The sequence below is a fragment of the Daldinia vernicosa genome (genome assembly GCF_022497035.1).
Source record: "Daldinia vernicosa strain CBS 139.73 unplaced genomic scaffold F5Y00scaffold_1, whole genome shotgun sequence".
Taxonomy (NCBI): Eukaryota; Fungi; Ascomycota; class Sordariomycetes; order Xylariales; family Hypoxylaceae; genus Daldinia; species Daldinia vernicosa.
The window spans coordinates 208364-233726 of record NW_025953917.1 but is presented as its reverse complement, the minus strand read 5'-3'; the positions used below and the strand labels follow the sequence as shown (position 1 = coordinate 233726).

General features: G+C 47.8%; 10 protein-coding genes across 10 annotated transcripts; 3 read left to right on the top strand and 7 right to left on the bottom strand.

Annotated features, from left to right (window-relative positions):
- Nucleotides 1-698: 698 nt before the first annotated feature.
- On the top strand, nucleotides 699-2632 carry F5Y00DRAFT_1288 (uncharacterized protein). Its single transcript, XM_048004179.1, has 3 exons — nucleotides 699-2014; nucleotides 2064-2523; nucleotides 2603-2632. Exons 1-2 carry the CDS (start codon nucleotides 842-844, stop codon nucleotides 2331-2333), a joined length of 1443 nt encoding a protein of 480 aa, XP_047870043.1. The 5' UTR covers nucleotides 699-841; the 3' UTR covers nucleotides 2334-2523; nucleotides 2603-2632.
- Nucleotides 2633-3142: 510 nt separating this feature from the next.
- Nucleotides 3143-4605, bottom strand: F5Y00DRAFT_1284 (DNA-directed RNA polymerase). Its single transcript, XM_048004168.1, has 2 exons — nucleotides 4412-4605; nucleotides 3143-4346 (listed from the first exon to the last, which is right to left on the bottom strand). Exons 1-2 carry the CDS (start codon nucleotides 4469-4471, stop codon nucleotides 3261-3263), a joined length of 1146 nt encoding a protein of 381 aa, XP_047870042.1. The 5' UTR covers nucleotides 4472-4605; the 3' UTR covers nucleotides 3143-3260.
- A 211-nt stretch (nucleotides 4606-4816) lies between these two features.
- On the bottom strand, nucleotides 4817-6885 carry F5Y00DRAFT_222337 (ubiquinone biosynthesis hydrox). The gene is made up of 2 exons (XM_048005703.1): nucleotides 6589-6885; nucleotides 4817-6524 (listed from the first exon to the last, which is right to left on the bottom strand). The coding sequence occupies exons 1-2, from the start codon at nucleotides 6782-6784 to the stop codon at nucleotides 5233-5235; spliced, it is 1488 nt and encodes a 495-aa protein (XP_047870041.1). The 5' UTR covers nucleotides 6785-6885; the 3' UTR covers nucleotides 4817-5232.
- A 407-nt stretch (nucleotides 6886-7292) lies between these two features.
- Nucleotides 7293-8596, bottom strand: F5Y00DRAFT_256611 (putative sphingolipid long chain base-responsive protein; the record flags this gene model as incomplete). The annotated part of the gene is made up of 3 exons (XM_048010436.1): nucleotides 7293-7793; nucleotides 7877-8402; nucleotides 8490-8596. The coding sequence occupies 3 exons, from the start codon at nucleotides 8594-8596 to the stop codon at nucleotides 7293-7295; spliced, it is 1134 nt and encodes a 377-aa protein (XP_047870040.1).
- Nucleotides 8597-9039: 443 nt separating this feature from the next.
- F5Y00DRAFT_222334 (uncharacterized protein) lies at nucleotides 9040-9960 on the bottom strand. The gene has a single exon (XM_048005702.1). It carries the CDS (start codon nucleotides 9867-9869, stop codon nucleotides 9624-9626), a length of 246 nt encoding a protein of 81 aa, XP_047870039.1. The 5' UTR covers nucleotides 9870-9960; the 3' UTR covers nucleotides 9040-9623.
- A 1192-nt stretch (nucleotides 9961-11152) lies between these two features.
- Nucleotides 11153-13131, bottom strand: F5Y00DRAFT_222331 (Ribophorin I). Its single transcript, XM_048005701.1, has 3 exons — nucleotides 12622-13131; nucleotides 11702-12553; nucleotides 11153-11647 (listed from the first exon to the last, which is right to left on the bottom strand). The coding sequence occupies exons 1-3, from the start codon at nucleotides 12969-12971 to the stop codon at nucleotides 11371-11373; spliced, it is 1479 nt and encodes a 492-aa protein (XP_047870038.1). The 5' UTR covers nucleotides 12972-13131; the 3' UTR covers nucleotides 11153-11370.
- Nucleotides 13132-14304: 1173 nt separating this feature from the next.
- On the top strand, nucleotides 14305-17252 carry F5Y00DRAFT_222329 (hexokinase). Its single transcript, XM_048005700.1, has 7 exons — nucleotides 14305-14418; nucleotides 14642-14774; nucleotides 15441-15563; nucleotides 15621-15646; nucleotides 15718-16131; nucleotides 16187-16641; nucleotides 16697-17252. The coding sequence occupies exons 2-7, from the start codon at nucleotides 14735-14737 to the stop codon at nucleotides 17118-17120; spliced, it is 1482 nt and encodes a 493-aa protein (XP_047870037.1). The 5' UTR covers nucleotides 14305-14418; nucleotides 14642-14734; the 3' UTR covers nucleotides 17121-17252.
- Nucleotides 17235-19021, bottom strand: F5Y00DRAFT_222315 (arginine N-methyltransferase 2). Its single transcript, XM_048005699.1, has 3 exons — nucleotides 18082-19021; nucleotides 17401-17997; nucleotides 17235-17330 (listed from the first exon to the last, which is right to left on the bottom strand). The coding sequence occupies exons 1-3, from the start codon at nucleotides 18782-18784 to the stop codon at nucleotides 17296-17298; spliced, it is 1335 nt and encodes a 444-aa protein (XP_047870036.1). The 5' UTR covers nucleotides 18785-19021; the 3' UTR covers nucleotides 17235-17295.
- A 219-nt stretch (nucleotides 19022-19240) lies between these two features.
- On the top strand, nucleotides 19241-22451 carry F5Y00DRAFT_222306 (SPX-domain-containing protein). The gene is made up of 4 exons (XM_048005698.1): nucleotides 19241-19522; nucleotides 19582-20156; nucleotides 20212-21819; nucleotides 21869-22451. Exons 2-4 carry the CDS (start codon nucleotides 19668-19670, stop codon nucleotides 22148-22150), a joined length of 2379 nt encoding a protein of 792 aa, XP_047870035.1. The 5' UTR covers nucleotides 19241-19522; nucleotides 19582-19667; the 3' UTR covers nucleotides 22151-22451.
- A 444-nt stretch (nucleotides 22452-22895) lies between these two features.
- On the bottom strand, nucleotides 22896-24933 carry F5Y00DRAFT_267394 (uncharacterized protein; the record flags this gene model as incomplete). Its single annotated transcript, XM_048012058.1, has 4 exons — nucleotides 22896-24338; nucleotides 24405-24608; nucleotides 24658-24713; nucleotides 24773-24933. 4 exons carry the CDS (start codon nucleotides 24931-24933, stop codon nucleotides 22972-22974), a joined length of 1788 nt encoding a protein of 595 aa, XP_047870034.1. The 3' UTR covers nucleotides 22896-22971.
- Between the last annotated feature and the right edge of the window lie 430 nt (nucleotides 24934-25363).

Below are 25363 nucleotides of genomic sequence, written 5' to 3'. Positions count from 1 at the left end.
AACAGGTAAAATATCACAGTTTAATAAGCATTAACTATTCAAAAACAACTCACATTATGGTGATATTGTGTACAACGTTATAATGTTACTAGAATATGGCATTATTTACCACGTTTGCTTGCTTAGCGTCTCGACGGATGATGAGAAGATGAGGATGAGGATGAGAATGAGGAAAGACTAAAAGGAGAGAGAGAAAGCCTAGCATCTCCTTTCCAGCATAAACTTGCATGATAATCTGTAATAGCAATAGTAATAATCCAAACCTCATATGATAGTAGTAGCAGCTTAACCATGACGCAATAACGGTATACCATACCAAGAACTCCTGCCAAAACATCATAACAAACTGGCTAGTTAATAATTACCAAAATATATCGCACAGGCTGCTTTAGGTAGGTACATGTATTGCGCATAAAACAGGAGATGCGAGAACAATAAAATATAAAATAGAGCTTCATGCTTGGGAAATAAATCTTATGTTAGGTACCTAAGGTTAGGTAGGTACGCATGTATCTATACGGATCAATCGAGTACATACATACCTCGCATGTGGCTTATCGCATTCCGATTAGGGAATATTTCGGTTCCGCAGGTTGCAGCACTCTCCTTTTTGTTTAGATAGATATCAGGTTATGAGGTGTTGTACAATTACATAGTAACTATGTACAACGTGAACATATAAACTCAAACTTAACAAGCCAAGCGACTTGGCTGCCGTTACCTCGACTTAAGAAACCCTTTTCTTCTTTTCCTTCTCAAATATCATTCATTATCTTAACTACCTAATTTATCATCTTCAAGACATAAGGTAAACTGGCTAGGTAGTCAATAAAATAAAACTATGCCTTTTCAGTTTATACTCCCCACTACAAAACGCTTCTTTTTCTCCTCGACTATCGCCTGCGAGTCGCACCCCTCCCTGCCTCTCAATGCGAGCACACATCGTGGGGTTTTAGGCGACTCTTTGAAGAAGCATAAACAATTACCAGCTGCCTCTCAGGCGCCAAATCTACCTTCCATAATCTCTAATTTAAATAACTATCTTCCATATCTCCTCGCCATCGACGCTGGTTTGAGTAGCAAGTCGGTTTCTGGCGAGCATCTCAGTGTGGTTTTGACATCTACCCCTACTATAAAATGGCGACCTACTTTATCCGACTATGCCATACCCGGGAAAGAAACATCTAGGGTTAAAATACAGTCCTTAGAATATGAACTGTTCTTCATTCTCTCGACCTTAGGGTATACTAATACTCTCCTTGCCCGCTATACCCTACATCCACTCTATGTTACCTCAGGCCCGCCTCTCGGTCCGCAGGAGCGTACTAAGATAATTACTACGGCTACAAAATATCTATTGGACGCAGCCTCGGCGCATGACTATGTTGCTCGCCGAGCCGAGAGTCTTACCACTATCCCCCCTTGTCCTGATATATCCCAGTCCGCCGCCCGCGCCATGTCTTTACTTGCCCTAGCCGAGGCCACCTTACTTGCAGTCCTTAAGGATGATCCATATCCAGCTGCCGTTGCCCAAGACCGAAATGAAAACGACCGAGAGTGGATGTATAAGGCGCCTGAGATACCCAAAGTTCGGGCTCACTTATTTGCTCGGCTCTGTCTCGCGGCTGCGGATCACGCAGCTCAAGCATCTTCATTATCCAAGTCACCCGGAAGAGGATCCTCAAAACTTAACGAAGGGTTACTACGATATCTAGAGGACTTCCGGAAGACTAGCCGCGCAAAGGCATGTCGGTTTTTCGCTATCGATGCTGAACTATCAGGTCAAACCGGCAACGCGCTAGGCTGGCTGCGGTGCGGCCTTCAAGAACTCGGCATCGAGCACAAGGAGACCAAAAAGGGCCTAAGCCTTAGCCGCATGAAGAAGGATTGGACTGAGAAGAGGGAGGACAAGAAAATCGAAAGGGGTACTAACTGGGGCACGGACGCTGGGAAACTAGAGGAGACACGCGTGATCGAGATGCTGGATGCGAAATGGACCAAAATCAACGATACCGTAAGTCTGAATAGGGAAGTAAACGCCGCCATAGCTTATACGTAAACAGATGCTCACACAAGCCATCCCGTCGCCGGGGACGTTGTTAGCCAATCTCCCATCCGGAAGGGATATGCATACGATTAAACCATACCAACCCCCGGAGCTTTCCAGGGATTCTCTAGAAAGTATGCGGGCACCGCCGGACGGACCGGACAACTACCAAGGCGTCGAGCTTAGTTCGGATGACGAGGAGGGGACTGCCGTCGCGTCGCCGGTTGGCGCATTCCCGGGCACCCATGAAGAATATCGGAGTGCGAGTACGAGGTCGTATTACTAGCCCCGGGGGTTTTCTCTATGCTAGGAATTTAACCATGGCAGTGAACCGAAACAAAGTCCCGAACTAGGCCATCATATTTTTCTACCTAGTGATACTCCCCGGACTGCGGAAAGGGGTACAGGAGGCACTAAATAAAGTCTCAGATATTTCGAGACTCTTAGGTCATATTGCGAAGTGAAATCGAGAGTACGTAAGTGGCCTTTATATTTTACCCATTTCCTTCGGGCTCGGCCCAAGTTACCTTACCTCTAATACTTATCGGGTTCTAGAAACGTAAGCTCCTAAGCACGGCTGACAATAATTCAGACTATTTACCACAGCACCTCAAATCGATGGCGCTTCTACATATGTAGTTGCGAAAGGGTAGTCCTTATTCGAGCATGGGGCGGAAAAATCCAACATCAAACGTGCTGTTTTTAGGTACTATTGGGAGTAACTAGCAAATGTTGTACTGTTCATCAACCAGATTTCCATATACTCGCAACGATTCCCAGAAGCGAGAAATAAGGACCAATCGAATTAGACTAGGGATAATGAAGAAGCCAACATTCGAGGCCATATCACTACTAGTTCAACTTTGTGTGTGTGTGCAGCTGAAAAATACGTGATTGTAATTCTTTCTAGTCTTTTTATTTCTTGCCCTATTTTGTTTGACCTGGCAAAATCAGTTCCATTTTCCAACAAACGCCGCCACTGGGGTGTCACGAATAGAAAAGAAGGAAAAAGAGAACTCCATACATGCATGCACGCATCCTCGCCTGCAAGAGCAGGCGAAGCCACATCCCCTACCACCACCACCACCCTCCTCCCCTCCAACTGTACACTTCATTATGTAGGTAGGTAGGTAGGTAGGTAGGTACGACCTAACGCGATCTATCCTCATCTATAGATATTGTAGCAGAGAAAGTATCTATCAAAGCCAGCCATCTAGTACGTGTAGACCATATTCGTGACCTGCGGCCGGAGCACCTGGCACTTCTTCTTAAGGGTCTTGACGGCCTCGAGGAACAGCTCGTCGCTATCCCATTGGCCCGTGCTCTCGATCGAGAAGATAAAGTGGTCCCGTCTCCTGCCCAGCTTGACCTTGCCCTCGAACTCGGGATGCCGCAGCGCCTCGCGGCTCACCGTGTCGCGCATCGGGTCCTTGACCACGGCCTTCAGCTCGCCCTCGTGGCCCTCGTAGCCGCTGCCTTTTTGGCGGGCCTCCTGCCGCGTCACGGGCTCCAGTCCGATCACGCCGTCCATAAAACACCCCGCGAACTTCTTGGCGTCGTCGCCTAGGATCGGCTGCGTGATCGTGATGGTCGGCATGAGCCGGTAGCTGGCGGTGGCGACGGGGGACCACTTGGCGTGGTCCCAGCCGTAGCCCTTGTGCATGTGCATTTCGATGTCGACCTCCTGGCCGGGGCGCATCTTGACGATCAGGATGTCCGGGTTGAAAGGACGGACGGCGTCTTCGCCCGAGAAGAACTTGGGTTGGGCGCCGAGCATCTCGAACGTGATGTCCTTGGCGTACAGGTGCGCGTTGTGGTACAGCTCCTTGGGGTCCTTGGAGTTGGGCGGCGCGTTCTTGTTATGCGTGCACTGCGCCTTGAGCTTCAGGCATATCGTGTTGTTGTCGAAAGTCGTATCGTAGGCGCCCTCGCCCTCGGCGGGCCGTCGCCAGAACCGCATCCACTCCCGCAGACCCTTCTTCCCGCCGGTAAAGGGGATGAGGCCTAGCCGGTGGGCGAGAACTTCGTCCTGGATTACGGAGGTGTTGTTGTGAATGTAGACTATGTCGATGGCGAGGGTAGGAATCTCGGCGATGAGAATTCGGCGGAAGGCGTTTGCTATGGAGGCGTCGACGCCGATGAGCGAGAATTGCGCCTCGAACTGCTCGTTCTGGTGCCATTGGATCTTGAAGCTCTTGCGGAAGGCCTCCTTGTCCCACGCGTGCTCTTCGTTGGCGTAGTTTTCCGGGTAATCGTTGGAGACGGTGTTGGTAACTGTTTCCTTGTTGATACCTACGATCTAGCTTACAGGTCAGATTAAAGCCCACACACATAAAGCCTGAAAATGTCTAGAGGCATACATACATTACGCTCATCTAATTCTTCCGCGCTTGGCGGTTGCCGCCGTCCTGACGAAGGTGCCATTGTGTTTGGTTGTGGTTGTGACTTTGAATTCTGGGTGGGGTGAATTCGACGGATGGCGGGAAGCGCATGTCAAGAAAAAAAATAAATTGCGACCAAAGAAAGAAAGAAAGGGATTATCTTATCGATTGCTTATCGGCTCTTATGTATTTTTGCTTTGTCTGTAACAGTCTGTTTGTTAAATACACCCCACTATTAATCAGCTAACCCCTCTAGCTCCCTGGCTCCTACGATGGCCCCACTTTTAAACGAGTATTTAATTCTTCGCTTGAGCTCTCTCTCTTCCTTTCTTCTTTTTCTTTTCTTCTTCATACTTACCTTGTCTGAAGAACCCTCGCTCAAGAATGAGGGTTCTTAAGAGGAGAAGCCTGCATTGCACAGCGCGGAGCTGACCCTCTTCTATTATCCCTCGTGGATCGTAGTGGGCGGAATTTTTGCTTTTCCTATTTTGTTTTCATTGTAGTTGGCGTTTTGACGCGTCGCTATGAAGAAGACGATGTTTTCGAACACATCTAGGTATCCCGCGATCGTGGCATTGTCATTAAGACATCGTTGTTTTTGATCTGGGCGGTTAGCATATTTATCTCTACGGGACGATATCGATGGCGTTCTATTGTTTTTCCTCGGCTCCTTTCGACATGAGCATATGTTTATTGTACATTAGGTACCTGTTATACAGGATCACGGAGTTGCTCTACTCTAGTCTATCTGCTTAGGTAGTTATTTACTATTGTACAATGATCCATGATGATTATTTTACAGGCCTAAAACAGCTTGATGCCATTGCCTGCAGCTTGCTCCATAAAGAAGCTCTTGACAGGTCCCATGGCATTAATCGCGTTAAGCCCCAACGACCTCAAAGGTACTAGGGGTCCGCTACCAGCCGAATAGATCTTATGCAGTTTGTCGCAGACTCCCAAGAGAACATGGTTAGGCCCGTAACGCTCCGAGTTGTAAGACTCGAGAGACATCCGTGTTCCCAGATCCTGGCCATGTGACACTGAGAACTCGATCGTTCGTGCTAAGCTTTCTACGTCTCCTTGGCCTTGGTTGAGGCCCTGCCCAGCAAGCGGGTGTATCGAGTGGGCTGCGTCTCCTACCAGCGCGACACGCTCCCCGATGTACGTATCCGCGTGTCGCATCTTCAGTGGGAACGACGCGATAGTGCCCTCCTGTACACCTACAACTATCTGTGGTATCGCTCGGCGGTTAAACTGAGTGTGTTGCAGTCTCCAAGATAGTTCTTCCTCTTGGCCTGTGCTTAGTGTGTGCATGTATTCGAGATCCACGGGACGCAGCCGGAAAGCCGCGTTAACCAAAGCAACAAAGTCCTTCGGGGACAGGCTCTTTAAGAGCGCAGCATTTGACGGCGTTGTCGACCACACAAGCGTTGATAGATTTCCGGGTAGCGGTAACATAGCGACGGGACCTGTAGGTAGAAATCTCTGGTATGCAGTTTTCATGGCATCTCCACCCCATCCCTCTCCTTCAAGCTCTAACGTCGCCACAACTCCGTGCCTCTCATAATCCCACCCTTTACTCTCGATCCCTGCGAACGTGCGCACGGGGCTATTCGCTCCATCAGCACCAACCAGCAGCCGCGCGGCCAGTCTCTCTCCACTCGCTAGATGCACAATAGGCCACTCGCGAAGGTCCAAGTCCTCCGTCTCTTCGCCGAACGTGATACCCGCGACCTTGGCTCCGCTGAACACCGACACGCCGCCTAGCTCATCTATCCGACGTAGTAGGCCAGATGTCAGGTTCAGGTTCTCGGTCATGTATGCGATAGTCTTCCCAGTGGCGGGCGGTGTCCACTCGAACTCGATGCGCGCGTCCGTCACCCCGTCCCAGACCTGCATCTCGTGGTACGGCTGAACACGATCGCGGCGTACGTGTGCCCAGGCGCCTGCATTCTCAAGGAACTGCGCCGACGCAGGGGTCAGCGAGCTGCAACGATTCGAGAAACGGTCGGGGGGTAGCTTCCACGAGCGGGTTTTTTCTAGGTCTTGCGCTTCGACGAGGGCTATTCGCAGGCCAGCGGTCGTCGGGTTCGATCCTTGGCGTCAGGCGTTAGCTCGAGCGGTAGCATTGGCCTAAACAGACCGGATGGGCGCACTCACTCAACGCCGTGAGCAGACTTAGACCAGCGGGGCCACCGCCTACGCATACGACATCGTAGATATCTGGTTGTTGCGAACCGGCACCGGCACTGGCATACGACCGAGATAATTGGGGGAGAAGTTGGCGACTACAGCTTCTACATAAACTGGAGAGAGGCCTTTGAAGCTGGCGTCTGGGCAGGACAATGGAACCCATTTTGTCTAGGGCCCGAGTAACGATGACAACTAGTGGGATGACAATCGTCGTTTTTTAGAGAAGATTTAATAATATAATAATATAATTGAACCCCGGACAAAGGAATAATACCCCAAAGTTATACTGTTTTAATGCATCAATATTCTTCATATCAGCATATGTACATCCTGACATGTGAAACTTTCCTTTAAGGAAAATGGCAATTCATTAAACCAACAGTTATATCAACTTTGAAGCCTCTCATTATCCGTTATCCTAGGTACCTAAGGTAGGGTTATAGCCTTTACCATCCATTTCCTAATACCTAAACCTGCTGCGAGCCCGATACATTTATATCACTAATGAATAAACCTTCCCATAATCTCAACCCCCTTTACGGAATAAACAGAGAGGATATACATATACTGAAACTAAACAGAGCTTCCCTCTTTCCAGAAACTTCCCATTTTGACAAATTTATCATGTTGGCTCAAGCGAATAACATTGGTCATATTGGTCATACTACCACTTAGAGCCTTCTCTCGCTATTCCCATCATCGGTCGGTGTCGGGCTCACGTACGGCGCATCGCCCGCCACTTTCGTTAGTTGGCGATTCTCGTCGCCCGGCACTGTCGTTAGTTGACGATTCTCACCACCATCAACGGACGCGCGACCGGCGCCAGTCGTGACAGGTGCCTGACCCCCTCCCCTTCCGCTAATACTAATAGTAGTACTACCGTCGTTAGCAGCATGGCCGACGCCCGTCATGTCGTAGCCTCTCGCAACCGAGTCGTAGCTGTCGGTGTTCCTCCTCTCCCAGCTCTTGAGGTCGTCCTCGGCATCGTTCAGGATCTGCCGGGCGGCGCTGCCGTTCTGGTAGGAGTGTCTCGCGTCGCCGGGCGTGACGGGTGAATCATCCAGCAGATCGAGGAGGCGACGACCGTGTTTTGCAAGGATGATTTGTTTCTCTGCGCGCTCGACCACGGCGGCGAATTCGGCGTCATAGGCTTCCTTCAGCTTGTTACGAGTCTATTCCGGGGTAGCGCATATCATGTTAGTCTATGTGCGAAAAGCTAGTATAATTAAAACCCTGCGATGAAACAAAAACGTACGATATTCGTCAGTTGGGCCTCGGCGACCAGATTCTCAGCCTCGGCTCTAACTAGCTCTTGTTCGAGAATTACGAGGCGGGAGCTTTGGGGTTCTTTAAGTTTGAGCCTCTGGATCTCGTCGGCGATTTTGGCCTTGGAATCGCGGCTGGGTTGGACGCTCTTCTCCGTGTTACGGATGATTTTGAGGATGCCACGAGCCTCGTCGAGGCCGTGTGCATATGTCTCCTCCTGAGCACCAAGCTCGGATAACACGACACCAACCTTGTCGCTGATATCTGACACGGCATCGTCTCCCGTCTGCTCGCCCCACTCGGATAACTGCTTTGCAATAGTCTCGCGCTCTCGACCCGCCGCTTCATGCGCCGATACTAGGTTGTTGGTCGACTTGATCAGCTGGTACAAGCGCCGCGACAGCTCTGGCTGGATCGATCCGCGCAACGACGCGAAGGAGAAGCCCTTGCGACGAGCTGGCGTTGGCGAGCTTACAGGGCCTCCCTTGTTAGAGCGGATAGAGAGCGAGCGATTCCTAGAATGTGAGTATTAAGTATTAGCAAATACTAGGTATTACTAGCTCTAGCTACCTAAGGAGTGAATAGGGTTATAGAGGTTTTACAGATTTGTCGAACCCAAAGAGCGACTGCTGCCTTTGCGACTGAGCTGAGACATGCGCTCGAGCTCGGAGACGCCCTTCGAGTTGCTGCTAAAGAATTGGAAATCCATCGTGACCTACATGATGTGTCCAAGATGGAAATAAGCGTATTAATCGCGTTCCTCTTAATGATTACCACGGCTATGGATATATTAGTCGCTGCTTCCAATTCTTGAACGCTCTTCATATTTCTTCATATTTCCCAAGTAGGTAATTTCCTATTTAGACCTCTGTAGGTTCGCGATGCAACGATGCAACGATGGAAGGCGGGAGTTGCATACTCGGTGGACTCACCAGAATAGCCTATAGTCTTAGCTACCTTAGTAGGAACTTGGATCTCAGACCCAATATTCACATGTATCCCCGAGTACCTGGAATATCTCCAGTGGGGCGCGATATATGTAGGTATATTTCGCAGATCAGATATACAATACTCGAGCAGGGGTTTATTATTAGCGTAGTGGGCGAACGAAGAGTTAGATGACAGTTATATATATATTCGTTTGAACTATCGCATCTAATCCGTAGGCATGAAGATATTAATATTAATCAAATTCTTAACATTTGTTGAAAGCAGTAAGATTCATGTCTCAAATCGATTCCCTCTTTAACCCTCTTACTAAAAAAGCATACATCACATTTGCACAAGTAAGCATGGATACGCCCGTAGAGAATACAGGTAAGTGTTGAGCTTCAGTATAGTAGATGACGAACGAAAGGGAGCTAAAGAACCATCATGATGTCATTTCTTTGACCCTAACCCTATCTTGGCCCAAGCTCCAAAGCTCAAAGCTGGAATGTTCCAACTCTTCCCGCATTGTATGTATTGTACCTCCAGTCTTGATCCAAATTCATACTTCGTGAAAATTCCATTAACTATGTCTGAAAAGAAAAGATATATTATAGACCAAGTATTAAAAAATCATATATAAAAAGTTTATCCCCAACCAGCCCAATCTTCTTTTCCGTATAGGTAGGTAGTCTTCTTATAAAAAATGCGGCGTTTCGTTTCTCATGTCGGCCGCATTCAAAGGTATCGTAGGTAGGTAGGTTAGGTAGATATTATGATTTGTCGAAAAATATATGGATAATGATGTATCAGCGGTATCTCGTCTGGCTGGTCCTCTCGTACAGTACGGGAGTGCTGCGGCGGTAACTGACTGTGCTCACGCGGGGGCTGTGGTGTGTGTGATGCGAATGGTAGCTAGCTCGTGGCGTAGACGAGTGGTGATGATGGTGGTGGTGGGCCTTTCTCGTGGGGATGTATTCCTCATGGTAGTAGTACTTGCGCGAGGGTTCGCCGCTGCCGAAACACATTGTAATTTTGGTTGTCGAAGAGCTCATAGAAATGTTATTTTATGGCGGGTTCAACCGAATCCCTGGGATCCTTGGCTTATACCCAAGTATTATATGTATGTATGTATGTATGTATGTACCTGGTAGAAGATTCGAAATACAAGTTCTCTTTTCGATAAGATTTGAAAGTTGAGAGAAAAGCCTATTTTCTTCTTCTTGTGATTTACCCAACTTTTGTTTATAAACGTATATGTTTATGAGATGGATAGATGGATGGATGGATGGATGGATGGGGGAATGAATGAATGAAGGAATGAGATAGTTCAAGTATTTATCTACCTCCTGTCTCATACGACTAAAAGCTCAGCCTTGCTTGACCCGAAAAGGTCACGAGGAGGGAAACTTCAGTGTAACCCTTCTTTTACCTACACACACCGAAGAATACGGTCCTATGTAGGTCATTGGCGTTGTCATTGGTGCTGGGATGTTCTCAAGATCTTTAGAGATCATCGGTACGCATATCATTTTTTCCATGTCGTAATCCCTGCAGCTGTGTAATATCGACGATACCTATACCTATACTTATACATATGCACATACACATACCCATTTGTATGCACATGTAGGCAAAAGCAAAAACTTGTCGTACGAGAACCGCCCAAACCTCGATTTTTCACGCCACGCACGCAGCTCATCAAAGATCTAACCTTAGGTAGACAACTGGCCTTGCTGGGTCCTTGGAGACCAAGGAACTGCCAAGGAACTCCGTCTCTCTGGTCCTCTAACTCAGATCAGACCACCTGCAACTTACCCGCACGAGCAAGACGGTTCAAACCGTGGCAACCTATAACACGAGCATAGACCGCCGCATTCCTTGCAGATGGAGACATTATTATATTTCATACAGAACCCTTCTTTTCAAGGAACGGATTAGGTTACTTGCTTCTAGATATTCTTGCGTACCTATCTCGTGTTCTGTGTTCTTTGGAAATATCCACTATGGCACTTATCCACTTATGTACAACAACAACTCATCTTCGTCGCCTATGTAGAGCATCCATTCTTATACATGAATGCTTACCTCTTTAGTAGCAATGCTTTTTTCCCTCCCGAAATTGGGTATACAGACATGAATATATGTAGCATGATGCTGTATAACGCTGTGTATCGGGTCTGCATTCTCGCATTCCCCGTTCCGAAGTCGACTTATAGAGGTACGACCTATGATGTTGCGCCGACGTCAGCTTGCAGGTCTACACGAATTACAGCCAAGTGCTGATGGACTAGTTTAGCTTCGTCGTATTAACGCCCTGACGCAGGACCCTTGGACAACGAAGAAACCCAGTTGACGACATACGACTAAATTATTAGCTGTGGCAGCGTATCATAATACGAAGAATTTAATTCACTTTCTGTATTCATTCATGCCAGATCTAAGCCGCGGGCTGCTCTAGAGTTTTTCCAGGCCTCCATTAAACCTTGAAAAACCCCTGTAATGTACATGCGCATATGTACCGAATTCGTCCTAAAAAGAACCAAACGCCCCTCATTATTTCGTAGAAAACCTCACATCCACTTTTGAGACTGCCCACATCCCTACAAATACCGTTAACATGCTAGCAAACACGACAAGCGGTTTGCGAAGGCTAGCCACCAGCGAATAGTCGTACGAGACGATAAGATCGCGGTCTCGCAAGTCGTCCACCAAGTTCCTTGCTTTAATTGTTAGCACCGTGCGACCAACGGTATCCAGATATGTCTTTTGTAAACCGACTGAATAATCTGTGATAGAGGATTCGGGAATAGTTGTGTGGAATCGAACATTCCTACGAGGTCGTTAGTTGATATTCAAAAAGCAGTAATTTTGTTCAAGTACTCACTCGGCACCCTCTGGCAAAAGCACGCGAACCTGGACCTGCTCGAATGCAACGCCCTCAGGTTGTTTAGGCCCCTCAATAAAAGGTACGTTCAGTAAATAGCTATCGCCTGACTTCTTCCTCAAGAACTGTTTAGCGTCCGAGTTCCAGCCGATTGTAAATGGATACTTCCAACCGCCAAAGACAGGGTATCGAGGCTTGAGTTCGAGTACAGCCTCGCGCCTGTTGGAACGGAAATGCGACGTTGATACGTTGCCAATGGCATCCGTGAAGTAAGCATCCTTGCTCCCAGCTCGAAGAGGGAATTTCAACTCTTTCAAGGCGTAGCTTTGAGGATTGAAATATTGAGACTGCGCCCACTTCACCCTGTTGAATTGAGCCGAAAGGTTTGCGCCATTATTATAGAGTGTGTATCGCTCTTCGAACGCGATATTACCACCCCAGTGACTGACTTCGACATCCCGCTCCAAATGCGAGATGTGCGTGACGGGCTTGGTAAATTCATACCGCACCTTGACCGGTGACACTGCGCCGGCCGGGACTTCGGGGAAGGGGCCGTAGATAAGCTTCGAACCCTGCTTTTGCGGGAATTCTTTGGTCTCGCCGCTGCCGGCGATCTTGGTGTAGTCAGGAATATCGGAAGATGGGAGCTTGACTTCTGTCTTCTGCTTCAATGTTGGGTAGACCGATGGGCAATACGCCGAGAACTGATAAACGAGGTATTGCTTTTCAGATTGCTCAATCGAAGCTGGCAACGGCGCAAACGCATTGAGGTAGTAGAAAGAGATGCCCAAGGTCTGTTGGCCCTTGGCCGGCAAGGGTGCAGGTAATCGAATGCGATAGTATTGGGTATCGCTGGTGCTATATTAGTAACGAGAGTACCGAAATGCAAGGTAAATGCAAGGTAATGGAGCTTCTTTTACCTCGATGAATCGAATTCAACAGCTTCCACGACAAATCCTGTTACGCTTGTATCCTTTCGATCTTTCACCTCGATACCTCCAATCCTCTCCATCTGGTCACTAGTGAATGGTAGGAAGTATTCATCTTGAGACTCGGGTGACGAGTTCTCGATTAAGACATTTATAGACTCCTTTGCATAGTTCTTTTCTAGGGAGATGACATGTACCAAATTGGCATTCTTGAACACCTGTGGCGGCTTGAAGGTAGCTGGGAGGGTGACCTTGGACGATGAGGGCCTAGAAATGTTGGATTCGCCTAGGACCTGCGAAAATAAGGAAAAGCAGGTAACTGCAACTGCAGCGAACTTCATGGCGAAGAAAGACCGGATGGGCTACTCATGAAAAATGAGCAGCACCAATGTAGATAATCAACGGCGGTTATAAGATGTTGACTTGGGATAGCTACATGTGGCTTCTCCAGAGCAGCAGCCAAGAGGTAGAGGTACACCTTTCAAAAAGTTCCAGTTACGGTAACAGCTTACGTTGCCAATGCATGTCGGACAGGGATTGAGGAAGCACGTTATTCCGTATGCGACAAATGTAGGTACCTGGGCCCGGGTAGAGGTATTGATAAGCTGATAAGGCAGCATTAAGTCATCTTTAGTTAGACCTGCACGGCAAGGTACGGTTAACCCCATATTTTTGACGTGACCGGCTGTTCCAATACCTCGATTTGGTAAACTCGAAAATTAGAGCATGGAAGTTCCTGGGTGGGTTAGATCTTTGAAATGTCAAACGATTAAACTTGCAAGTATCAGAAATTTGCGACAAACTGTACTAAAAAACCCCCAATTAGCGTCATATTACGATCTTATATCACATGTGACCATCACGGATTTTATCCTAACTCGTGCTCAACAAATCGCTCAAATCCCTCTACCTACCAGCCCTACGTAGTGTATGTAAGTAAGTACTATGTAAGTAAGTACCGTATCCCTGGCAGATAAATCACCCCACGATAGCATAACCCCAGCATGACCAGACTTGGACGTTGAATTGAATGCGGGGTGACGGACATGCAGGTCTTAACATTTGCACCTCAGCTCGCACAGAGACTTACTTACGGAACTCCATATCGACAAGTCCGCAAATCCGCAAATCCGCGAGTACTATCTCAGCCAAGATGCCAATATTCTAGTTATTGTTGTACAGTGTACAGACAATAAATATTTGAGCGCGTTAGAAGCCAAGCACAAGCACACCGCTGATCTGACATGGTCTGAAACAAACTCTGAGATATGCTGGCATTAGTTATATATATTAGTTACCTAGGTATATAGATAAATACGTGTAGGGAAACAAAATGACGGAGCAGTTTAATGGGAAAATACCACGGGGTTTCCGGTGATAACGAAATGCGACCTTGCTGATTATTGTCGTTGTAGGTAATAGGTCAACCCGTTGAAACTCGGCTTCAACTACATCAGAGTACTTATAATAGCATAGTACCCAAAGGATGTATTGTATGCCCGACTTTTTAAGTGCGACCTAGATCCACTCAACTAGATCAGCTTAGAAGCCAATGAGAATCGCTAGAATTGTCGTAGAACCAATCAGCCAATCGACCCAATCGAACATGACATTATGGGTCGAGGATGGAGGGGCACTTTTGTCAACTTTAATTCCCCTCATCATAGAAAAGACCTTAAGCTCCAAATACAACCTACTACGTTATCTCTTTCTTTTCGCTGCCTCGCCCTACCCGCATACTCATATATTATTATTATTATTACATATGTCAAAATCTGGTTGAGCTGAGTAAGTTTAATTGTTACCTCGAATCCTTTCTCAGCCCTCCTATTTGCCTAGCTCCGAGATACCTAGCTTTCTCTATTTAGGTATTAATATATGGAGCTGCTAGGGCTGTTTGTCTGATATTCATCTCATCCCTCTATGTTTCTTTCTCTGAATTTTTTTTTCTGGATCTGATCTTATCATTCATTCCCTTACTTATTACTTACGCTAACATATAAAGCTTCAGAAATCTAGGATCCATCTCACATATACTTCCTTAATACAGAGTAGCGTCTCTTGAATATTAATAGAAATATACTATCAAGAATATACTATCAAGATGGTCGGTCTCGGTCCTCGCAAGCCACCATCCCGAAAGGGTACGTACGGATTTCCCTATGTGGGATTTGATATGAGTCTCTTTTTATTTATATCTGGGACTGGGACTGGGACGATATACTAGAGCTAGAACTATCCTTCCTGCCTTCCAGCCTTTATAAACTCAGTTCTAGAGTTCGTCTTAACCCCCTTTTCATTCACTACCCACTCTTTACACTCTTTGGACTTTCCTCCTTTAAGAATCGGCCATCCAATTACACGGTTACTACGCATAATGGTAGACCATAGCGCGTTTGCTCCTTCCGTAGGAGAATTACTAGGAACGATTCAATGCTATGAAATGGATGGAATCTACTCAAAAGTTGACCAACCGAATATGAGCGTGGTTGGAACTCAAGTCCGGGTCGTCCTTACCTTGGCTTTTGCCTACCATCCATTGCTGCTCCTGCAAAATATTCACATATTCGCTGCCCTCATACATTAGTGAAGTTCTCTTCACATTCTCTTTCTCATTCTCATTCTCACTCTTTTCGTATCATAAACTATTGCCTAAACATCACCATGGAGTCCGGACGCGCTCTTGGTCGTGTAACGCGTCTTCACACATATCACCACCACCAACACCAAGTCAGCTCGAATGATGACATCGATGGTTCTTTCTACCTCCAAGTCAATACCTGCATATTTACTGACATGGGATATTATAGGGTCTATGGCCGATGTGCCAAAAGATCTTCTCTCCGAAATCAAGAAACTAGAAGATCAGTTTACTGTCGGAACAGCTAAACTTAAGGAAATCACGAAGCACTTCGTATCCGAGCTTGCAAAGGGTAGATACCCATGCTCATCTTAGGTGCATTACAAAATCAATACTAACAGCACGACAGGCTTGAGCGTAGAGGGTGGCAGTATTGTAAGACCCACATACGGAAATAATGTTTCTTACATAGTAGAAACGAGGAAACTAATCTTAGAGCAACGTAGCCGATGAACCCAACTTGGGTTATGGATTTCCCAGATGGATCTGAGACAGGCACTTACTTGGCTCTAGACATGGGCGGTACCAACCTCCGTGTCTGTGAGATTACCTTAACGGATAACAAGTCGGAGTTTGATATTATTCAGTCCAAATACCGCATGCCCGAAGAGCTAAAGACCGGTGACTCTGAGGAGCTATGGGAGTACATCGCCGACTGTTTGAAGCAGTTCATCGAAACCCACCACGGTGAGGTTCCGGAGTCACAAGGGAAGATCCCGCTTGGTTTTACCTTCTCATACCCCGCCACTCAGAACTACATCGATGAGGGTATCTTACAGCGATGGACTAAGGGTTTTGATATCGATGGCGTCGAAGGCAAAAATGTTGTACCGATGCTAGAGGCTGCACTGGACCAACAGGTAAGTCAGATTGAATAACGACAATATCCAGACGCGGCTGTTGACGAAATCCCAGGGCGTCCCTATCAAAGTCTCGGCTTTGATTAATGACACAACGGGAACTCTTATTGCTTCCGCCTACACCGACCCAAAGATGGCTATTGGATGCATTTTCGGAACCGGCTGCAATGCGGCATATATGGAGAACTGCGGCTCCATCCCAAAGTTGGCCCACATGAACCTGGACCCGAACTTGCCGATGGCTATCAATTGCGAATGGGGTGCCTTTGATAATGAACACAAGGTCCTCCCTCGCACTCCTTATGATATCATCGTTGACAAGGAATCCCCTCGACCAGGCCAACAAGCTTTCGAAAAGTGCATCGCCGGTCTCTATCTTGGCGAGATCTTCCGCTTAGTCTTAGTTGACTTGCATGATAACAAGGATGTTCATATTTTCGAGGGACAAGATATCAAATATCTCCGAAAACCGTACACTCTTGATTCATCCTTCCTCTCAGCCATCGAAGAGTAAGTCATAGACGAGCTATAAACACTCTAACTCTGGCGTGCTGACCCTACCCAGTGATCCTTTCGAGAACTTGCAAGAGACCGCAGACCTATTTCTTGACAAGCTCCACTTGACTTGCACTCGTCCCGAACTCGAGCTAATTCGTCGAACTGCTGAACTGATCGGCACACGTGCGGCTCGCCTGTCGGCTTGTGGAGTTGCTGCTATCTGCACCAAGAAGAACCTTCAGCCCTGCCACGTGGGCGCTGACGGCTCCGTGTTCAACAAATACCCGCATTTCAAGGCACGAGGCGCACAGGCTCTCCGAGAGATTCTCGACTGGCCGGCTAAGAAAAACCCTAAAGAGGAAGACCCGGTCGAGATTCTCGCTGCCGAAGATGGAAGCGGTGTCGGCGCTGCCGTTATTGCTGCTCTTACGCTGAAGAGGGTGCAGAAGGGTAACCTTGCTGGTATTCTACATCCCGAAAATTTCGAATAAACGAAGAGATCGTGCGAGGAGGTAGCGTAGTAGAACCGCAAAAGAAATAGAAAAAACATGATAACGCTATATCCCTTAGAGGGATAGACATAGAGAAGACGGTCCAAACAACGCAAAAAAAAAAAAAAAAAATAATTGGTGTCTGGCTACGGGACTAGAAAATGTGGCACGGAGTTCAGCCCAGTAGGGTGCAGGTCGGTAGTCGATACTCTATCACACAGGTTAGCTTGCTTTAAAAACCGTTGCAAGACCAGATCTCGGTTTGACTTATTTGACTTACTGTCTAGAGTCCAATAACGTCTTTTGACGCCTTGCCATTCCCCTTCTCCCTCTTTACCTAAATCTTTCATGTCCACATCTAATTCCTGCCACTCTACATCCATGCCTGCGTCGCTAAGATGCATCTCGACTACTTGCGTATAGACGTCGTAGCATATCTTCCGATCGGCGCCTAGACCGTTGAAGAATCCAAACCTACCTTGCTCTTCTAATAACCCGGGCACGTACTCGGTAAAGAACATGCGCAGCTGGCTGTAGTCCTCGCCAAACGTGTCGAAATAGATGGCGTCGTACGTTTCGCCCTGCTCTAGTAGCTTGGGGACCACTTCTTGCCATTTGCCGCCGTGGACTTTGAATGCGCCTTCGGCCGGACCGCTGGCCTCCCATTCTTTGCCGAACTTGGAGTCCGAGCTGCTGCTGATGTGCTCGAGGACGGCTGGGTGCGCCTCGATGATGTGGTGCTTTGCCGGGCGCGTCTCGGCGAACATGCCGTCGACGATGCCCATGCCGAACCCGATGTTCAGGATCTTTCGGCCGGCGGGGAGGTCGGGTAGGAGTGCGTCGACGGAGGCGCGCATGATGGATGTTTCCCAGGCCACTGTTTGGGAATAGGGGTTAGCTTAACTATGCCAGGAGGTTCAAAGTTGAAATGCATAATTAAGTAGGCTAGGTAGGTACGTACTCATCACGCCGTTCTGGGATGAGTCGACTAGCTTCCCGTCGCTATATGTTAGGTTGGAGCGTAGGTAGTCCGCGCTGTTGACGTTAGGCCCGACGGTGCCTTTAGGCGGGACGAAGGCACGGTCCGAGTCTACTATAACTTGTATATCTTCTTCCATAGCGTCGCCGTTTGAATTTTCCACGTCTTTATCTCCTTCCTCTTGGGCACCATCTTCTTCTCCCTTTTCTTCTTCTTCTTCTTCCTCGTCCTCGTCCTCTTCTCCGTCGTCAGACTCAAGCTCTTCATACCCATTTAACAAACCGAACAACAGCTCGGCCCGCACGCCGGCCTCGACGCAGAGAGTATACAAGTCTTTAAGCCCGAGGCGCGCGGCCACGCACCCCGGCGTCTCGTCGTTGTCGTCTACATCGTTCCAGATGGCGCCGCTCATGAACAGCTCGTGCACGACAGTCTTAGCATGCTCCTCGACGTCGTCCGCGTCGTCGCTTAGCGCGCCCCGGTTTGTAGGCGCACAGGCGCGGATCGCAGCGTGTAGAGGTGTTTCGCCCGTCTTGGGTTCTTGGACGCTCGCGCGGCCGGGCACGTTCAGTAGGGGCTTGATCCCCGCGATGTCGTGGTGCCAGGCGTGGTATAGGATCTGAGAAATAGACGGCGGGCACGAGGCCGGTATGCGCGCGTCGATGCTGTCGTTCTTTTCTGACATGGTCGTTATTGGATATAGATCTACCTATAAAAAAGTACCTAAGGATAGGCTCTTTCGATGTAGCAGGTATGCCCTCGTGTAGCTCGTCGAGATAGGGGGGTAGGTATGGTGGGGTAACGAAGAAAATTCAGGGTTCCGATAAGCTATAAAGTGACCTACCAGCTACCTCCTAGCCTAAGAGCTTACCTTTTGGCAGGTGGGGTATTAACAGAATCAATTCTATACGTACGGTGTGAGGGAATAAGAGCTAGACTGTATTTCTTCTGTCTTTTACAGTTAAGTTAGCGTCCTCCCGCGATCATAAGCGCTAAAATTCGGCTGACACGTGCTAGCCCAACTCTAATTTGATTGGGCAATGGCTGATGGATACCTCTATGCGACAAGTGGGGAATGATCCTGTATTATGACGCGAGGCTGGACGAGTTCCAGGACGGTTTCTAAGCTTCGCTGCTACAACCGATCCATCGTGCAGCTTTTCTGCTTTTCAACTTCGCATTGTTTGTACTATATTCTTCTGCACTACGCGCATTTCTCCGTTGCGTATTACCTATTATAGTTTACCGACTTAATTTCAATATCCTCGTATCTCGTATCATCTCCTCAATTGCTCTCTTTTCTGCAATCTATTATTAATTATCCTGTTTGCTTTTTGCGAGCGTAGTCACGCGATATAACTCATTGGAGGCTTGGGAATATATTTCATCTTTCTTCCTATAGTTACTAACTATTTCTTGTTTCGTATGTTCCTACTAGTGTGTTTGGCATCTATTCATGTTTCTTCATGCTAATTATTGAAGATTTGGCTACAAGAAAGCTCACCTGGCGTTCGACTCGATCCCCTGATACTAAGGATAGGTGGCGCGCTCGTCCGGGTCTAGTCGTCATGAAGTTCGGCGAACAGCTTCGCTCTAGCATTATTCGCGAGTACCAATGGTATTATATCGACTACGATGGACTGAAGGATGAGCTCAAGACGGCCTCCGGGTCACTTGTAGAGGTGGTCGAAAGCCCATCATCAGGTCCCGGAAGCAAGAAGGGCAAGGCCAAAGCCAAGAGTCAGCAGAAGAATAGATGGACGGAAGAGGACGAGCAGAGGTTTATTAGTAGACTATACGCGGAACTCGAGAAGGTTTATACCAAGACCAAGGTCAAGCAGTCGGAAATCCAACGTCGTATAGCGGTCAGCGAACGGGAGGTCAAGGAGGTCGTCGCTAAAGTTACCGAGCGAGGCTTGACAGAGCAGGGACCTTCCGAAGAGGAATTCATACTGCTTGAGGAAGACCTGAGCGATATAATTGCCGACGTCCACGATCTCGCCAAGTATGTCCAATTGAACTATACAGGGTTCTACAAGATAATCAAGAAACATGATGTTAGTATACCTATTTGAGTATACCGCTTCTCAGGGAAACTGACCGATGCTGTAGAAAATGACTAACTGGCACCTCCGGCCCTCATTCGATACCGCACTCAAGAACAAGCCCTTCTATAACGAGGATTTCGATGCTGAAGTTGTGAAACTCTCCAACATGTATAACAACGTCAGGACGCGTGGCAATCCCGTAACAGGAGATAGCGCTGCCGGTGGTACCCAGGGCAGCTTCGTCCGTCAGACGACCAAATACTGGGTGCATCCGGACAATGTCACTGAATTGAAACTGATCATCCTGAAGCATCTGCCTGTGCTTGTCTTCAATGCCAGCAAGGAATTCGAGCCGCAGGATTCTGCTATTTCTTCTATCTACTTCGATAACCCTGAAAAATGGGATCTATACGAAGGCCGACTAAAGAAGACAGAGGGTGCTGAAGCTATCCGTCTTAGATGGTATGGTGGCATGCAAACCGATACTATTTTCGTGGAACGTAAGACCCATCGCGAAGACTGGACTGGAGAAAAGTCTGTAAAGGCTCGCTTTTCTACCAAGGAGAAGAATGTCAACGCATACTTGAGGGGCGACCTACTTCCGGCAGCCCTCTTTGAAAAGGCTCGAAAGGATGGTAAGAAGTCTGAAAAAGCGATTGCCGAGGATGAGACTTTGGCAAAGGAAGTTCAATACTCAGTCTTGAAGAACGGGTATAAGCCAGTTTGCAGATCGTTTTACAATCGAACTGCGTTCCAACTGCCCGCCGATGCTCGTGTCCGAATCTCGCTTGATACCGAGCTTACAATGATACGAGAGGACAACCTCGATGGCGTTAAGCGGAGTGGTGATAATTGGAGGCGAATGGACATCGGGATTGATTATCCTTTCTCCCAGCTACCCCCCGGAGATGTTGTGCGCTTTCCTTACGCCGTCTTGGAAATAAAACTCCAAACCCAACACGGACAAGAACCCCCAGAGTGGGTTCGTCAACTCATCTCAAGCCACCTCGTAGAAGCTGTCCCCAAGTTCTCCAAGTTCATTCACGGCACGGCTTCATTGTTCCCTGACCGAATCAATCTTCTTCCTTACTGGATGCCCCAGATGGACGTAGATATTCGCAAACCGGCCTCTCACGACTTTGGTATTCACCGGCCGACACATACTAGTGGTACAACCTCGGACGACGATGATGATGATGACGATATTGATTCGGATGCCGAAGATACCACCGATACCGGATCCCCAGGACCTTCGAACCACGGGAATGGCTTGTCGCGGGGTGCTCAACCTCTCGCGTTAGAGGATATCGAGGGACAGACGGCAGAGGGTACGGTTGCGAACCAAGATTACCCTTTGTATGACTCAGATGACGAAGTAGACGAAGAGGATGCGCTCGAGGAGGCAAGAAGGGCGGGCGGCTGGACCTACTACTCAACTCTGGCTAAGAAGTACGCGGGAGCGGCTAGTCGAGGGGCATGGTCAGTTCTAATGACCATTATACCACGTCCTCGAGCTTCAATCGTGCCTCCTAGTAACCGAACACAAATGTTCTTCGGTAACCAGGATGTCCAGACGAAGAAGTTCAGAGCCCCGAAGGGCAAAAGAATTTATGTACCTGTCAGGGTCGAGCCTAAGGTCTACTTCGCGGCGGAAAGGACCTATCTCAGCTGGGTAGGTGATCCTATTTTGACTCTAATACGTATCACTAACGAATTACTAGCTCGAATTCTCGATTTATATTGGCACTATCGCCGTCACGCTGCTTAACTTCGGCACAAAACCGACCAAGATCTCATTTATCGTGTCTGGGCTCTTCACCTTCCTAGCTGTCTTGTCGCTCTGCTATTCCGTTGGCATCTACCTATACCGAAGTAAGGGAATCCGCGAGCGCAGAGTCATCAAGTATTATGACAGATTAGGGCCGAGCGTTTTATGCGCGGCACTTTTCGTGGGCGTTATATTGAACTTCGCATTCGAAGGCCGAGAGAGGGCGCTATGGTAAATTGGATGTTTGCCTATGGCTTAGGTTAGGTACCTAGTACGCAATTGACCTAGGTGTTCTAGTACATATAAGCTGTGTAAGAGATCATAACCGACGTTGAAGCTTAAACTTGGCTGTAGAGTGGCGTGTAGAATATATAGGTACCATGTAGGTTGTTCGCCCTAGTTTGCTGGTGCTGTACCATAGGATCGAGTTTATAAGATGGAGTGAGTGGTTGTACATAGAGGAAGACGGAATATTAGCGATTCATCTATGTAAATACCTACCTGATATCCAAGATTGAAAATCACCTGGTTTTTAGGCGTTGTAACTAGGTAGTATTAACGAAATTTATATAAGGTACCTGATATTGCAATTCACAGTAATTCTATATAACGTGCTAACCGTGTAAAAATGGCATTCCCATTTATTGCTCTGCGAGTTATTTACCCGCGAACTTGATTTAATCTATCAATACTTTTCTCATCTAAACACCAAGTTTTGCTTTGCTTTGCTTCCCTTCCCATACCATACCATAACATTAAAATCTCGCGCCCTATGGGCTGTGGTTCAAAACCTTTTACAAGGCCAAGAACATTCTACAAGCCAACTCGAGGTTATCAGTAGTATTAAAAACAAACCGGTAGTCATGTTTCTTATGCTAGGTAGTAAGCTAACGATACGCTCTCCCGGCAAGATATCTATAATGCATTGGCTACGATGCTGGTTTACCGAAGGGCCACAACGAGGTGTCCCCTCCCAATGCGTCCAATAATCAGATGAATATTCAATGATCTTCCAAAATTAGGGTGTTATTGTGAATGCACTCGGGGGGATTTTGGCTACATTGGCACCCCGAATGGCTCGTCAAGATCGATTTGGACTTGGGGGGTGTTGGTTAACGCCTCGATGCTATCATCAATCACTTTGCCACTAGCTGACGTGAAGTGACGAGTGCGCTTGATGCCCTTGTCGGGGCAACCTGTGATACGGATCTCTGGAGCTGCGTCGCCACATATATGCGAGTCTCCATTTGAGTGTTGAAAGATATTGGTGCAGTTGGTGAGGTCATTACCAAAGTCAGCTGTCGACGTGGATCGATGAGAGAACACTCCCGAGAATGTGCCCTGGCTGGGAGGAGAATTGTTTGAGCTGTTGTCCTGGGTTTCCTTACCAAGACTGCAGAACGAGGGCTGCGATACCTTACGCATCTCGACGTGGTCTATGATTGATGCATTTTCATTCGGGGAGTCCTGGTGAAGACGATTCTCCTTGCGCGACTTCACTTCAGGAGCCGGCGGCGCAATGCTTCCGGTATGGACAGGAAGCGGATGTGGCTGATTCAACAATGAATGTGTAAGAGAATTTGCGAGCTCGGACGAGAAGTTGGCGTGGCTAGAGTTGAAAAAGTCGTTCATTGATGTGCCTATAGTGGAATACTTGTCAGTCTCATTCGCTACATTGACGTCCCAGTCACTTTGTGAAGGAGCAATATGACTATTGAGAGAATGGGCTGAGATACCTCCGGGCGTACCGATCTTGCTCACGTCTATATTAAGTTCGTCAATGAAATTTGTCCCAGCCAAAGTAGTTGGTGTATTGGATGGCACTTTGGGATTATGAGTGGCAGTATCCACATCTCCAAGATTAGACGTTGAGAGGTTTAAAAACTGATGATCCGATATGCCGTGGGCAGTGTTCGAATTGCTCAAACCGTAGTCAGGTATGCTCATATCAGAGCGTGATGCCTTGCTTATGCCGGTACTCCTGCGAATGGAAGCATAGTTACAGTTAGACTTGCCGCTGTTGGTGGTCTGGTTGAATCCTATGGGCCCGAAATCACTGTTCGCCCAGTCGAAGCAAGCAGTAGCTTCGGATTTCTGCGTACTGAAGGGATCTGCCCAGGAGGATCCAGATCCAGATCCAGATCCAGATCCGGTTTCGTTACGCTGTAACAATGCCTGGGTATTAGGCATAGAGCTCAACAAGCCATTGGAGTTTGCCTGTATTAGCCCTGGAGGGCCAGGATTGTACCCAGATGAATTCGATGTTCCTTTCATGTAACTCGTCGTCCGACGACGAGGGGAGTGGATATGGGCGTCCGGACCGTCCTCGTGGCGTTGTGTCGGAACAGGCATAGTAGGGTTGAAAGGGGTGCGCCGCCACATCCCGGGATTCGGCCACGCAATACCCGAGCTCTCTAGAATATCTGTGATGCATATATGTTAGCATGGATTTCTTATCATGTTAGAATAGGGGGTTTTTGGCTTCTTACCAAGAGGGGCGTGTTGGAACGAAAATGCCACAACATTCTTGACCCGTTCGATAGGAACAGTAAGAGAGTCCCTCGGAAACCCCTCGCTAATGACAATTTTAATTCTTCCCATTTCGTCTGCCGGGCTCCAGTAGCTTTGCTGGAGAACTTCGCTGCGGAATGGGGGGAACCTGAGAGTTTCTAGGTCGCCATTCTTGGTGAACTCTACTCATAATTAGTTCCCAAAAATCAGCTTATAAGATGATTTATTTACCAAAGCTATGGTTGATCAACTGAGGCCACGGGCCAGTGCGGGTTAATGCTGACGAACTAAGGCATAGTTTTGTCAGTGTCTGTACAGGCCTAGGACGTTCGAGTCGAGGACATACGCGACTAGACGGCCATCGATCAAGACTCGTGCCTCGAACTTGACTAATTCTGGATGCTTGCTGTAGCTTCTAGTGAACTGGCTGATGTCAGGTGTCTTCCAGGAATGAAGCGAGATGTTGAATTGGGTGCCCGGGGACAGCCCTGGCATGAAACATGTCATGGTTGGTAAGCCGTACGATCCGTGGCTATATGCAAATTCTGAATACATCTGAATTAGCCCTTCTACGGTAGAGACTGAATGCTAATACGTCTTACTTGACCCTGGGGATCGGAGGTAGCCCGGGACTTAGAAGCGTCTTGATGGGACACTTTGATAGGAAATACTACTCACCATTATCGTGGACCACATGGCAATTAGTCTTGAACTCCTTCATTGGAATTTTGGAATCCCTGGGAAATAATAGCACGTCCCAATCCTCGTAACGCATCTTCACTAACTGGAGATACTGAACGACCAAATAGAGAAATCTCAAAGAATATCTGGTTGATACAACGAACAAAACTTGGAATAGAGCCGATCACCTTCGAGAGGCATTAGCAGGGGATCTGTGTTTGGCAGTATTTAGTTTTTTTGGTGATGTGAATTGTAG